The 16,051-nt window shown below is 34.3% G+C and overlaps 1 protein-coding gene across 1 annotated transcript in view; it reads left to right on the top strand.

Annotated features, from left to right (window-relative positions):
* AQR (aquarius intron-binding spliceosomal factor) overlaps positions 1-16,051 on the top strand; it is a 40,591-nt gene that overhangs the window by 3,843 nt on the left and 20,697 nt on the right. Inside the window, exons 3-17 of the mRNA XM_026664537.2 lie at positions 303-343; positions 921-956; positions 1,649-1,769; positions 3,138-3,278; positions 3,833-3,901; positions 4,588-4,688; positions 5,599-5,675; positions 6,369-6,433; positions 7,450-7,566; positions 7,983-8,096; positions 10,001-10,104; positions 11,038-11,140; positions 12,674-12,794; positions 14,132-14,273; positions 15,072-15,250. Of these exons, the coding sequence (XP_026520322.1) occupies positions 303-343; positions 921-956; positions 1,649-1,769; positions 3,138-3,278; positions 3,833-3,901; positions 4,588-4,688; positions 5,599-5,675; positions 6,369-6,433; positions 7,450-7,566; positions 7,983-8,096; positions 10,001-10,104; positions 11,038-11,140; positions 12,674-12,794; positions 14,132-14,273; positions 15,072-15,250 (1,531 nt within the window). The remainder of the gene's footprint in view (positions 1-302; positions 344-920; positions 957-1,648; positions 1,770-3,137; positions 3,279-3,832; positions 3,902-4,587; positions 4,689-5,598; positions 5,676-6,368; positions 6,434-7,449; positions 7,567-7,982; positions 8,097-10,000; positions 10,105-11,037; positions 11,141-12,673; positions 12,795-14,131; positions 14,274-15,071; positions 15,251-16,051) is intronic.

Below are 16,051 nucleotides of genomic sequence, written 5' to 3' on the forward strand. Positions count from 1 at the left end.
AGAGCAATAATATCAATCTATTTTTTGTAGTTTATATCTTTACTGTAAAACAATATTGATTTTACTCTTAAAATTAGCAAGCAAAATTTTTCATTTTGAAAGTTTTTTAATTACTTTTTTATATTCTAGATGCATTCTTATTTTTAGCAAGACATTTGTAAAATTTCTGTAGTAATAGAAAATTTAATTGAAATAACAGTGCTAGATGGTTTATTGCTTATTTAGTTCCTTGCAAATATACATTACTGAGAAAAGGAAATACTTAAGACAATCATTTTACTATACATTTTTTTTCTTTTTAGGTTATTGAAGATGTGTATGAAAAAGAAATTGTCAAATCAAAGTATGTACCATATACTGCATCTTAAGTATAACTGCCGAACTACTTATTTTATAGATACATTTTATGCATTTTAAGTAATGATGGCATAATAAAAAATGACTTGATGTGAGCTTGTTTCTTCTATAAATTGTAGTGCATGGGCAGTTTTTATTCACTGGAATAAATGAAAGTAATAATCCAAATCAGGCCTTTATGAACCATATTTGCCTAGAAAATCTTTTATTATATATCCTTAGATGCTATTGTAATGTTCAAGATACTATAACAACTATATTGCAAGGGGCTTCTTCAGGTTAAGAATAAAGGTACCAGTCTTCTGTACAGAAATTATGTACATTGCCCAAAATCGTATGTAAGTGAGATGGCTAATTGTTTACATTCAAAAATACATAAATTTCCCTCCCACCAAAGGCTGCTTATATGATAGCTCTAAGCAGCAGAGCTCATAATGAAGAATATAAAAGTGCAATTTAGCAATATTTGGAGGCTCTTGGGTTATACATGCCTGGTTTAGGCTGAGGTAGTCCTCTTTACTGATTTTGATGTGACAAAATTTAATTTTCTTTATTGATTTCAGATTTGCTATTAGAAAGATAATGCTTCTAGAATTTAGGTAAGTTTTGTTTTAATATAGGAAATATGAACTGATTATAGAATGAGTTGATACTAATTCCAAATCTGATGACAGGTGGTCTGGTATAGCATAAGTTTGTTATGAATCCCTGAATGAAATTTTCTATTTACTCTTTAGCACAGGAAGTTTGCATTAAGGGAATAGGAGGACTGTGTGAATTTATGGGTTTGATTCCAAAATTATGCTTCAGAATCTACATCAGAGAAAACTTAACACCTCCCAGATATCTTTTAAAGTTTGCTTGTTTGTTTTTGATTAATACGTTTAATATTTGCATAATATGACTTTCATAAAACTTTATGTCTGTTACTGAGATAGCAGACGTTTGTTTCACTCTAATAAATTGGTGGTGCGCTTGGTTTTTTATTGCTATGTAGTCAATTTGAAGTAATTTTCAAATGCATATAATGCCTGTACCTATATATGTAAAATGTCTTTATTTATTTAATGAATGGAAATTTCAAGAAGACCAAGGTTTTTGCCTTGTATTCTTGAATTGTTCCAATTGTCACAAATAAGTTTGCTGAAATAAGTTGTGTTGGAAGATAACATTGAAAGCTAATTACAAGGCTTTTAGAAAAGTTTTCATAAACAATTGCACTGCTGATCTCCTGATTAGTGACATAAAGACAGATAGTCACTATTTTCTCCCCCCCCCCCCTTCATTTCAGTCAGTACCTGGAAAATTACTTATGGGTGAATTATGCTCCTGAATTGTCTAGCAAAGCTTATTTGATGTCCATCTGTTGTATGGTAAATGAAAAATTCAGAGAAAATGTTCCAGCTTGGGAGGTAATAAACTTCTGTCATAGCAAGCAGAAACTTTGATTCTTAAATTTCATGTTTCTTGTTAACCACTTAAAGAGTTATCAACTGTTGGAGTATACAATACAGTGATCGTTCCTTATCTGAAGCCACCTGCCACTGTATTTTACATTGCATAATACCTATGGATAGTTTAAAAGTTTTGCAGTAGAAGCAGAGTCAATGTGGAAAAAAATGTTTTGGCAGCATTTTTTCTTCATTGATACTTTTTAAAAAGGCTAGAATTTAATGGAAAATTTAACCTGCAAAATATAGTAATACATTTTTTCATTTGTATATATTTACATGTATATGTATTTATATGTTAGGGTGTAGGTATATACATATGTATGTATATAGCATATCTATATGTGTGTTATGTATGTGTACATTTTTGAGCACAAAATTTCATTTTCAATGTGTGTCAGAGTGTCCACAGGAAAAAAAATGACAAGGTTATTTTATTTTCTTCTTACAAGGTTACTGTGTGGGGAATGAAAAATAACTTCACCCTTCTTCAACTTTATGTAATTAAATTGATACATGCTTCCATGTTCACTCATAGGGAATTTCTTTTGAGCATGTTCAGAGGATCTGGGAATGTCCTCAGGTTGGCCTCACTTTCAAAGGGCACAGCCAGCTTGAACTTTGGGGAGCGATACTTCATGTGGGTTTGCCATAAGTGAAGCCTCATTTGAATGATTTGAATAGGTTACAGACAGAAAGCAGATAACTACTAAAATAAAACAGTGTTGGAGCCAAATATTCTTGATTCCTCAACAAGTTACCTCCCAGCTTTCTTTCCCTTGTAGTCTGATGGAATAGATGTTGAAAGATGGCAGTGGAGGGAAAGGAAAACCATGGGGGCACTCTGTACTTTTCCTTTTTACTTTTGCAGGCTGAGAGGATGCTTGTTGGCAGGTATTAGTTGAGGGAGGGACCAACCTCAGTAAAGTTGAATGTCTTACTGAATTGTGTCCTTCATCTCTTAATCTTCAGATTCAGCGTTAAGTGTAGAAGTTAAGGAATTGCTCCATGTTATTGGCCCAATTTCTTGAACATCGTCCTTAGATTTCCACATAGGCAGCACAATTAAGATTACCCATTTATGTGCAGTTAGGAACTCTCCTTATAACAGGTTCCCAACTGTCTATGCAAACTATATACTTCAGCATATGAGAAGCATGTTCTAATCTTTCAGTAAAATTATAGGAGTTAGGAATGAGTGTATTCATATAGTACCTGAATATGAAAGTGGGAACAGAACTTTTGTCTATCTTAAGGTCTTTATTTTTCCCAAATGTTGTTGTATCTGAACTTACTGACAGTCTGTTTCTACTTCTGTTTTTTGGTTAGACATTCAAAAAGAAACCACAGCATTTTCCATTCTTTTTCAAACGTGTGCTGGTGGCTTCCTTGGCAGACAAGGATAGTGAAATCACTCTGCAAGAGCAGACAATACTCTTGCTATTCCTTGATCATTGTTTCAACAGTTTGGTAAGTTTATTTTTCAAGTATTGTTACAATTAATAATACTTCTAGCATACAGTGAAAAAGTGCCAACTGTAATACCAATTCACTATAGCATCATTCTTTGTTAGCATTGCTAGCCTGCTTTGTTGCATTTTTAAAATAGAAACAACACATACAAATACTGTCCCCCTCCAAACTTTTGCACTACGAGTGCAAAAAAGAAAGTTTAAAGAAATATTTGAGGCACTAAAGTAAAGATGCTACTAGATTGGTCAAAGAGAGGTTATGGAAATAACATAAAACCTAGCGCTTGGAAGCCAATCAAGAATAGTACAAAGTAGACTAAAATGTTTATGTAACTGCTCAGAATATTAACTTTGAATCATACTACATTTTTGAACCATTTCAGTTCATGAAATTGTGCATTCTTACTCTTCAACTAAAAGCTATTCTAATGAATCAGAAAGGAAATAAGTGCAGCAAGACAAAATTCGAAATAATAGCCTGTTGTAAACTACCCAATATGATGCATCTAAATCTATATAAACTCCCAAATTCCTTTCTCATTTGTTTGACAGGAAGTGGACTTGATTAGAGAGCAAATCCAGCAACTCATCTCCCTCCCAATGTGGATGGGACTGCAGCCTGTAAGTTGTCTTAAGATAAATGATTCAAAGATCTTAGAACCTTGTGGTATAGATATAAATGTTCATATATATGATTATAGTGAATATACAGACAGGTAAAATTTCTGTTTTTAGGATTTTTTTCTTTCATTCAGTTGTCTCCAATTCTTGGATACTACCTAGGTCCTAGACAAATTTCTGCAGTTTTCTTGACAAGGTTTTTCAGAAGTTTTTTACCATTGCCTGCTTCTTAGGGCATAAAGAAATGAGTATCCCAAGGTCACCCAGCTGGCTTTGTGCCAAGGCAGGACTAGAACTCAGACTCCCAGTTTCAAGGCTTATGCCTTAACCACCATACTCATTTATTTGTATTATCAATTAAGCTTTTATATACAAAGAACAATAATGTTTATTGCACGCTATAGGGTTTTCAGTGCTCTTTTGTAGCTTATCCCGCCTCCCCACTCAGGTCTGCCAAGGAAGGCAAACAAAATTAAATTTCATTGGCTGTATCAATATACTGTATGTAACCATGATTTAGGTTTGTTCACACTGCGTGAAACTGTAAGCCATAATGTTGGTTTATCTTCTATTTTGGTGGAGAAACAAGCCATATTTATTTTTAAATGAAAATAGGAGCATAATAGGTAAATGTAAATGCTGTCGTATTGATATTCTGAAAAATTAAATAAATCCTGCAATTCTAGGCACGACTACAACTTGAACTTAAAAAGACACCAAAACTTAAAAATTTTTGGAATTTGATCAAGAAGAATGATGAGAAAATGGATGAAAAGACACGATTACAGTAAGTTTGACAATAACCCTACCACTGTTGTTTAACAGTAGTTCTTGAGCTTCGTTGGAAACTCATTTTTAAGTCATGTTGTGAAAAGTCTGGAGTTGGGCAGGCTATAATACCACATCTAGCTAGGATTAGCATACAGTATATTCCATGGCCCAGCTTCTTGTAGCAAAGCCAATCTGCAATTTATCTGTCTGCCCCACCCCGCCCCTCCCTCCTACCCACCCTCCCACCCACCCTTCTCTTTCCTACCAAACATCTTATCCCAAACTCCCAATGTGATATATCCATTTAGAAAAATACTTTTTCCTAAGTAGTTATTCAGAAAGTACATAGAAATATGTAACAATTTGGAACTTTTGAAAAAGTGAGAAGAATAGACACAGTATGATGCAGTTGTCTATATGCATGTTTTGTATAATTCAGTGGTATTAGTGTAATGTTGAATATATTACATTATGGACAGTTTATAATGAACCGGAGTTTACTACCATAGTGAAAAAAAATCATTGCTGCATTTAGTCTGTTTAATTTGGAAAAAAAATACAAATACTTTAGAATGTTTCAAAAGGTAAACATTCAGGTTCCAGGGATCATGCTGTGGCTGGAGGATAGGAAGATCATTATTAGCAGCCACATTATTCATTAGCCAAACTAGGTAACATCATCAGTGCACTGCTTCTAGCACTGATGATGTTATCTAGTTTGGGTAATGACAGGTCTACAAGGAAACAACCAAAATCGGAGAGCACCAAGGACCCCCATAGTTCAACCTGAGCTACAAATATTCTTTATTATTCGACTTACCATAAACAACTTTTAGGCAAAGCCACTGATGGGATAGGGCCATGCCGATTTCAAATGGCTGCTTATGCAGAGTTCCATTGGCTTTTCTTTTGTGTTTATATTGCAGGACATATCAGGAAAGGAGATTCCTTTCACAGCTTATCCAGAAATTTATCTATGTATTAAAGTCAACAGCCATTTCAGGTAAGTAGTTGATATGGGCAAGTGCACCCTTCCTTTCTTTAATGTGTGGCTTAATGGACTAAGGCATAAGATTTAAAGAAACATTCTTTACGATCTGTTCTCACCCATGTATTCTTCTGCAGTGGAGAAAGAATCCCACATAGAAACAAATTGTAAAGGGCTTTAATGTTTATTTATTTGTCCTGAGCTCTTCTTTCCCTAATTCTTGTAGCTGCTCTCCCAAATGGAGGGAGCAGGGAAAGATTATTGAGAGGTCTTTTTATTCAGTGCATTCTACCTTTGACTTTTCTATTTGACATTGCTACAATGTCAGATTTCTCTGAATGAACTTTTAACTCCACCCCCAATCTGGTGCTCTCCACATCTCTTGGCACAATGGCTTTCATAATTTTCCACCAACGTGACTGAAAGTCTTTGGATTTTTAAATGTAAGGTTGCTATCTGTATAAAGTAAGGAGATAGCAATAGTATTTGAACTTATATACTGCCCCACAGTACTTTACAGCATTCTCTGGGCATTTTACAATGTCAGCATCTTGGCCCCAACAATCTGGATCCTCATTTTACTGACCTCAGAAGGATGAAAGGCTAAGTCAATCTTGAGCCCTGTCAGGATTGAACTGTGGGCAGATGCTGCATTCTAACCACAATCCCACCTTGAAATGATGTATAATTGTCTCTGTTTTCTTCTAGATGCCCTCTGTATGGATAAAGTGCGCTATTGTGAAAGGTTTATTGAATTTATGATCGATTTAGAGGTAAATCAATTATAAGACAAATGGTAGTTCTTTTACAATATCATCTAGGCTATAGTAACAATTTATTCAATGACAGTAGCTTTTTAAATAGACTTTCAAGCTGTTTGTGTACATTGTTCATTTTAGTATTGTGAGAAGGAGAAAAAAATCCTCTCAATTTATTATGCAATATATGTAATTTCATATTTTTTGTAAGTTACAGTATCATAAGTATGCTTTAGCATTTTAACCTTTTTTTAATTTGGTAATCAAGCCAGGCTGCTTTTAAATGTAGGTTAATGATTACAGGGATAATATAACAAACACACCCAAATCAATCCCTACCCCACCCCAAATATATGGCACATAATTTTATTATGTGTATTTCATAAAAAAGAGTTTTAACATTGGCCTTAATTATAATCAATAATGTTAACATTTGCTGCATTTTCTTGATTTTCTTTACTGTTGTTTAAATGCTGAAATTTAAAATAACAGTAATAGAAATTCAGGACCAGAAATTTAATATCTTCTATTTAAAAAAAATCTAAATGCTTTCATCATGTAAATAATAATAAAAAATACAGCCACGCCCATTATACAAACAGTTAGAAACTTGCCCTATGAAGTTTTCAATATTTGATCCCCTTCATCTCTGAATTTATTCTCTTTTTGATATTTTTTTGGACACTGGTAAACTTATGCTTCACTCAAAGGTCCGGTATGATTTTGAACCAAGAAAACAGTGTTCATCTCTGTTTAAGAGGTATCCATTTCAACTACAATCTTTATCAGAAAATATTAATTCAATTTATGTGACACTTTCAAAAAGCCTGAATACTTAGTTTCATACATTTTATCAAAATAAATCAGCCCACTATAAATGCTAGAGCAACATTTGTTTTTGCTTTTTTACATCATCAGAGTAGAAACCTGTAAAAACCAGTCACACTTTTTAATGAGCTCTGAATTCTCACATGTTTGCGTAATAAATGTGACTTACATAACATTGTAGGGTGTGATATTTTCTTTTTTAGGCTCTGCTTCCAACACGGCGATGGTTTAATACTGTACTAGATGATTCCCACCTAGTTGTACATTGTTATTTATCTAGCCTAGTAAAAAGGGACAAAGAGGGACATCTCTTCTGCCAGGTGAGACTTGCTTTTATTTACTGAATTTCTTCAAATTTCAGGAAGGATTGCAGTATTGCAACCGAAAAGTGAGACATTAAATATTTAAAAGAGACCGACATAAGGTTTCCTTGCTTTGTAACTATTAGTTTAAGTCTAACTGTGTTTGGATTTTTCTGATGATGATCAATTTTCAAGTTATACATCCATTTTAAAATTACTTCCCAGCTGTAAAAATTTAAAAGCTAATATAAAAAGTTTTCTAAATATTTTCCATTGCCACATTATTCATAAATCATTGCTTAAACATTACCAAGCATACTTTGTATTAGTGAATGTCTGGACAGTTTATAAACTGCACGGGTATTTGAATAAAACTTTCTTGATATTACTATGTTTTATTTGGCTTCACATATTACTTCCCCCCCCCCCTCCAGCTTTTAGACATGCTCAAATTCTACACTGGATTTGAAATTAATGATCAGACTGGAAATGCTTTGACTGCAAATGAAATGACTACAATTCACTATGATAGAATTACTTCCCTCCAGGTAATTAGATCTTCAGACTTTTCTAAGATTTCTTTCAGGGTTTTTTTTTTAATTAAATTTTTTTTGCCAAACTTTGTTTTGGAAAGGATTTCTTTTATATATCATTGATTCTTAAATATTTCTGGTGAGATAAAAGGATATGATGTGACCATGGGGGCACAGAATGCAGTATTGCAAGCTAACTCTGTCCACTGCCGTGAGTTTGATCTTGACTGGTTCAAAGTTCACTCAGCCTTCCATTCTTCCGAGATCAGTAAAATGAGGGCCCAGATTGTTGGGGACAATATGCTGACTCTGTAAACTTAGAGAGGGCTGTAAAGCACTACAGAGTGCTATTATTATTGCTATGAAATTGAAAGCATGGATATTTGTTTGGAAACACAATTTATATTCAGTTGCTTCTGTATAAACTGAATCATGCAGTATCCAGATACAGGCATACTCAGACAGGTAATCCTTGACTTATGACCATACATTCAGTGACTATTCAGCATTACAATAGTATTGAACGAAAGGACTTACAACCTATGCCCAAACTTAGAGCTATTGCAGGGCCCCAATTTGGGTGCTTGACAGAACACCTGCATTTATGACTGCTTCAGTTATCCCCATCCATGTATCCCCCATCTCAGCCATCCATTTGGCCCACTAGTGTGCAAAACTGCTGTGGACCAGGGAGGCTTCAGGCTATTCCCCACTCTTCCAGGCTTGGGAGGCCTTGGTCTGGTCCCTGCCCCACCAGAATGTGCAGAGTGTCCCACTTACCTTCACTGTTCTTCCTCAGTTACTGCCAGGCACACTCAGCCTATGCAAGGCTCTTGGTGTTTTGGAAGTCTCCTTGTTCATATCGTGCAATTTGGAGAACGAGACTTCAGAAGCACTGCTGAAATGGAGCCCTCCCTTTAAAATCTCCTCAGTAATGGTTCAGGCCTTAAATTTAGGTGTAAACATTGAGACAGCATTGAAAACACAGGATATCACATTCTGCACTGATTGTAATATCCAGACAGCCACATGTAAAGCACATTGCAAACACTTACGCAGATGGTAATGAGTCTGTGATTTATTATCACTAAGTCTTCTTCTACCAGGTAAAGACACAATTTGTGTACTAGCCAAAGCTGGCCAAAAGTCACTGTACACACAGCCTTCATATGCTGTTCAAGTAGCTATCGCAAGTCCAGAAGCACTCCCAAATTAGAAACCTGCTGCTGCAGAGATAGTTCTGGTTAGGGATAATACTGGCACCAAAGGAGAACCTTGATGTATGAATAGAAACTTTGGATTTAATTTGAGCCTGTTCTTTCCCATCCAGAGCCAAACATCCTCTAGGAGTAGAATATCAAAAGCATCTGCCCCACAGCCTGGAATAGCAATGTATAGTGAGGTATCATCAGCATACTGTAATTCCAAATTGTCTGAGGGCTCCCTCCACTGGTTTCATATAGATGTTAAAAAAAAAAGAGGGGGTGCGTGCGAGATGACCTTTGTGGTGTCCTGTGAGGATCCGAAGTCTCCTCTCAAACTGAAACTACCCAAAGAGAACAGGCTGCTATATAGACTGAAAATTTCAGTAGTTGAAAAAATAATATATAATATCAAAATCTACATGCTGTTTCACAGATTAGAAGAGGATACTAGTCTATTATATTTTGTTATAATATTAATTTTATTAATTTGGATGCTATATATTACCCAGAGCCATTGTCGATTCGTATGATGAGTAAATCCAATAAATATATACCATAAATGAAGATGAAAGTGGCTAAGATTATAATAGCATTGTTTTATTTGCTGTTGATATTTGGGTAATTCTCAGAGGTTTGCTGTTTGTCTTGTGAATTGCAAATTATGTAGATGATAATAATTTTTTATTCTAATCCTGATTCTTGGTTGGTTTTCAGAGGGCTGCCTTTGCACACTTTCCAGAACTCTACAATTTTGCCCTCTCAAATGTATCTGCTGTAGATACACGTGATTCTCTACTGAAGATTTTTGGGCCCCTAAGGTACATCATCATACTTTGATTAAGGGTGGGATTTTTTTGGGTAGCTATTTAATGGCAAATTCTTGATTTTCATGACGATCAGGATTATTTAAGCAATGACTGGCCATCTCCTTAAGCCAAAAATCTATTGTATTATATATTTTCAGCTGAAATGGTTGCTGAAATGAAAATACTTTGTGATTCATACCCTGTTGTTAAACTAGTTTTTTAAAAAGAAAATTTAATTCTGTTACTGTTGAAAAAGAAAGAGTGGAAAATATATCTAGTTTTCAAAAAGCATATCCTGTATAAATATTTCTGTTAATTGAAATTCACAGCTCTAGTGTTTAGCAATTTATGTGCCCAAATAGCAGTGTAATTTATCTGCTGGTTTAAAAAAAAATATGCACAATAATGGTCTGGTATGCATGTAATAACCACAATAGCATTTCACATAAGGTGCATAGGCCAGAATATGCTCAAGTAGACCTTCCTATGTCTTCATTTGGCTTCATTTGATATTTAGTTTCACATTATATAAGATCTGGCTTGTCTTTACAATTAAATAAAGAACCTAGCTATGTACACTAGATTCATTATTTCTATTTTGATTAACCAACAGTTGCTTAAGCACACTACTTTCTGTTTGAGCATAATGATAAATCAATTTTGCAAGTCGTAATTTAGGAGTGCTTTCCTGGCTACATAATGATTTTGCTCAAATATATGTAACACTAAATTTTGATGAAGTACTGTATGCATAGTAGGTTCATTTAACATAGCAACTGAATATGGGCAATTTCACTACAATATAACATTACTACTTGGAACTGTTGGACCAGGCAGATCATTCCTGGTCTCTTTTTTATGATAGATGTAAACGAAAATATTAAAATAAGTAGCCCATTTTTTCATAAAAGCCTAATGATTCTTAACGCATTTCTTTTTATTTAGTCCAGATATGCTCCACCAGGTGGCATCATATCTCTGCTTACTGCCAGCCCTATGTGAAGGAGAAAATACAAATTATGAAAAAGATTTTCTGCTTGAACTATTGGTAAGTTTAAGTTATTCTTGCTTAAATGAATTCTTCAAGGTTTGTTTGTCTTGGTTTTGAAGAGCATGTCGCTTCATGACAGGCTGGCAAGTGATAGTATATGTCCTCATCTATCTATTGCTCTTGGGTTACTTCAGATGGTCATTCAGAATCTGCTTTAGAGATGAGCAGACAATGTAAATAAATTGTGGTAGGAAGGAAAAAGTCCAGAAAGTTGTTGGCATTCATATAAATACCATGTTTATCATTTTCAGTATTATTTCAACTTGCATTCCATGTTAGTTGAATGTTTGATAAGCACACTTATTAGAACAAAATAAAAAAGTTAATTTAAAATCTCACTATCACAAAGAATTGTCAAGATTATTTGAAAAATGAAAAAGCAATTTCATTAGTATATGCTTCAAGTGAAAGAAATAATTTATCCAGAGGAATTCAGATATGCAAATCAGGTTGACAAGATATAGCTATCAATTTGTGCAGCTTTTAATTATTGGCTATGTGCATTTTCAAAGGCAATATGTCCTGTGACAAAACTACTGGTTAATAATTTTGAAACAATGTTTGCCTTGATAGTAGTTTTATAATGCTCTTCTTACATTTTTCAAGGTACATAAACTGGTATGTAGACAAGTTGCCAGCATGCTCACATTTGTATTGCATGGAAGTCATGCTAAATATTGTGTGACATTGTCACTCCAAACAATTTATTGTATTTGGTGTCAGCCAGATCTCTTTACAATGTTGCTAATGTGTCAGTGGACATTTGCCATGTATTCAGTAACCAACCCAGGCCTCCTATTTAGTGCTGTTATTATTTAGCTTCGCTGAATTAACTGTTGAGAAACACATTTTTAAAAGAACCCAATTCTTTACCTTTTCCTTATAATAAATGCAGTCACAACTATTACTAGTAATTTTGGAGATAGTTATCTCTGGTGAAGTGTATTGTGAACATGTCTATATTTGATGTAGTTATAAAAATGCATTATGCATCCAGTTATTAATACAATTTTTAACCTGTCTAATCAAACATATATTCAAGACAGCTTATAAAGGAGAAAACACACACACACACACCATATCTACAAAAAAGCATAAACTAACTGAACTAAAAGCCTGACAAAACAAATGGATTGTTATAGATTTTTTTTGTTTTAAAGAATGGTAAAAAATCATTTCCTTGCTTGGGAGTAACTTTGCCATGTCAGAATCTTCTGACAGTAGGAATGTCTTCAGAGGGATTTTTTCTATAGAACTTAATATTTGGATAAGTTTTTGATAGGCGGTAGAACAAGGGTCTTCAAACTTGGCAAGTTTAAGACTTGTGGACTTCAACTCCCAGAATTCCTGAGCTAACATGACAGGAGGAATTCTGAGAGTTGAAGTCTACAAGTCTTAAAGCTGTCAAGTTGAAGACCCCTGGGCTAGAAAGAGACCAAATTGTTTGATGCTTTCAAGTTAATTCCAGCACTTGAACGTTTTCTTTGCAAGTAGTTGAAAAACACTCATAAAGATGTTTTTGTTTTCTAGGTCTCTCGACATGAACGTAGAATTTCTCAAATTCAGCAGCTTAATCAGATGCCTCTGTATCCCACTGAGAAGATTATTTGGGATGAAAATATTGTTCCAACTGAATACTATTCCGGAGAAGGTAAAACTTGCTGAAATATATTTAGATTTATAAATATAAGAAGGTATTTTATGAAAACAAATTTCAAAATTATGTGAATCTCTGTGGAAAGTGTTCATCCTGTTTCCTTTGGATAGCTGTCTTCTCTGATTTATTGAGATAAAAAGATGTTGCTTCCTTCTTCCTATTGGGTTTATTTTTTTGTAACCCAAAGATTACTGAAGAGTTCACAAACTTTTATTAGCTTATGAAGACCTAGGATTTGTGCTAAAGGCCTCTTGGGAGGAAAAGCTTGGCTCTCTAAGGAATAGTCTATTACTGCAGTCACAAACTAACTTTGTTGTTACAGTGAAAACAGGAATTTCCAAGGGCAATGCATTTACATTGCAACTAGAAGAGATCTTTCACATAATCATTGAAAGCCTATGACCTTAAAGGCACATTCTGGGTGCAAAATCTTCTGACACAGAAAATTGTCAATCTGAATGGTCCAGGGCGGAAATGGGCTTTTCCTCAGACCGGGTTCTTTTAAGTTTTCTAGAAATAGTTCTACCTTAGATAAGTCTGTTCCAGATTAAAACATTACAGAATGGAACCATCCCATTTCAATAACTGAAATACTGGAAATGGAATATATTGTACAGTTCTAAGAGATAATAATTAGAGAAGGAGAGAATCTAAGAGTTTGGCTATGTCAACCAGGCCTTTATCCATGTGCTGGCAGACAATTATATAGTGGTCCTCTTCAATATATACTCTATGAAGTAGATTTAGGTACCCTAAAACAGGAATGAGAGTACATTTCCCTTTGTGGATAGCATATTCCTCATCCAATAAATGGGCACTGGGTCATTGGGGTACAAACCCAATCCATACATTTTTAACCTTTTAATTTAAAACTGACATGGAGGTATGTGTAATATTAAAATATATCTACAAATGCATATTTGAATGTGGGTTTAGGCTAATTTGAGTACAACTCAGTTGGGTCCATTCAGGAGTACAAATATATATCTTTTGTAGGGGTGATACCTTTAGTCTCCTGACTCAAACACAGATTGCATTGAAAGAGAAAATCAGTTTCTGCTTCACTGCTTTCAGCAAGAGTGTTTATTTGACTGGAGCCCTTTTTATGAACAATATATATGTTTTTAATATGTGATAAAAAGAAGTTTGGATATCTGCCTTGGATTTGTAATTCTCTATATTTCTAGTCAAAAGAAATTGTTCATTTGAATTCAGTGAGACTTACTTGCTGGTAAATAGCATAGAGTTGCAGCTGCAGTATTTAATACAAAAAAATAATTCCCAGAACAAACTAGGCATAAATTCTTCTCCCATCTATTTTTTTCTTCCAGGCTGTCTTGCCCTCCCAAAATTAAATTTACAGTTTCTGACTCTTCATGATTACCTCTTGCGAAATTTCAACCTCTTTCGTCTGGAGTCTACTTATGAAATCAGACAAGACATTGAAGATAGTGTCAGTAGGATGAAACCATGGTAACATACATAGTGGTTACATTAAAGATGTGTACAGATAGTCCTCGACTTCCAACAATTCATTTAGTGTCCATTCAAAGTTGCAGTGGCATTGAAAAAAGAGACTTATAACTATTTTTCACACTGACAATCATTGCATCCCCATGGTCACATGATCAAAATTTGGGCACTTGGCAACTGGTTCATGTTTATGACAATTGCAGTGTCCCAGGATCATGTGATCAACTTTTGCAATTCTCTGATAAGCAAAGTCAATGGAGAAGCCAGATTCACTTAACAACCATGTTGCCAATTTAACAACTGCAGTGATTCACTTAACTGTGGCAAGAAAGGTCATAAAATGGGACAAGATCACTAAAGAAGTGTCTCACTTAGCAACATAAATTTTGGGCTCAATTGTGATCGTAAGTTGAGGACTACTTAAAAAGGATTTTCCATGTCTACGATGGTTTTTGTTTTGTCGTTCCTTTTTTTTTTTTTTAAATATAAGAAATTAGCTAAATTAAAAGAATATTGAATGGATTTCATTCTAACTGTTTTATTCTCATGTTTACCCAGAAAGCTAATTTTCCAGGACCAGATTATTGGAAAGGGTATAATTACTCAACTGGCTAGATTAATGATGGTGCTTTTTAGATGAAAACATGCTTCGAAGGCCATGGGTTATTTCTTATTCTTTGTTTCTAGAAATGTTTTAAAGGAATTTCAGTCCGGGAGGGAGGGGGGGGAGAGTTTGTAATGGGGTGTTTTTTGGTGTCTCAAGGTTTACAGATTCTTATTTCTGATCTTGGTTATTAGGCAATCAGAATATGGTGGTATTGTTTTTGGTGGATGGGCTCGAATGGCACAGCCCATTGTCTCTTTCACCATCATAGAGGTGGCAAAGCCAAACATAGGAGAAAATTGGCCTATGAGAGTCCGTGCAGATGTTACAATTAACTTGAACATTAGAGACAACATCAAAGACGAATGGGAAGGTATGCCTGAGTGTGTTGGAGTGTCAAATCCTTAGAGGTCATTAATTCATTTCAAATGAATATATTAAACTTGTAAAAAAAACCATTATATGTATTCAGTAAAACTTGAATGGTACAAATTGTCAAATGTTATATCTGCTCTGTATATTGTTCTTCAGTTTCCATAGAGAATTATAATCTTCAAAGTCACGAATAGATAATTATTTTTAACTCTGTTAGCATATATTAGATGGCAAACTATGTAAACATTACAAAATAATTTTTTTGTAAAGCATACCTAATTTCTAGATTTACAATTCTTTGTCAAGAATCAAGGATCAATATCCATCTTCACAAGGCTAACATTCAAATTATTGACAATACTGCTATACGGATGTTGTTTCTCTAATTTACAGAAAGGTTTATGCCTATCTCCACTTAATACATTTGTTCCTACTTAACTGTATTGAATGGGAAGATCAGGTTAATATGTTTTCTCACAATCCAGAATCCTGTTTTAACCAGGAAGCTATGTAAAGAAGGGAGAACTAAAACATTCAAGAATGACAGGACAGGACTGACAACCTGCATATAATTTGGTATTTTCATCTGGCTGTCAGGGTTGAATATGCTGGATATACAGCATTAATTATGCATCATGATCCATTTACCAAAAGGCAAATTAATTAAATAGAAAAATTGTGTGAACGTACCATTTAAAATCATTTGCTAGATGGCCATAGTGATAGCCAAAGTCAACTGGGCATTAAAAAAACTTCTAATCTTGCTGAGCTAACTAAGGAATGTGGAAATGACATAATT

The sequence above is a fragment of the Notechis scutatus genome, chromosome 1, assembly GCF_049901735.1.
Source record: "Notechis scutatus isolate UNSWTSFEM ecotype Mainland chromosome 1, rNotScu1.2, whole genome shotgun sequence".
Lineage (NCBI taxonomy): Eukaryota > Metazoa > Chordata > Lepidosauria > Squamata > Elapidae > Notechis > Notechis scutatus.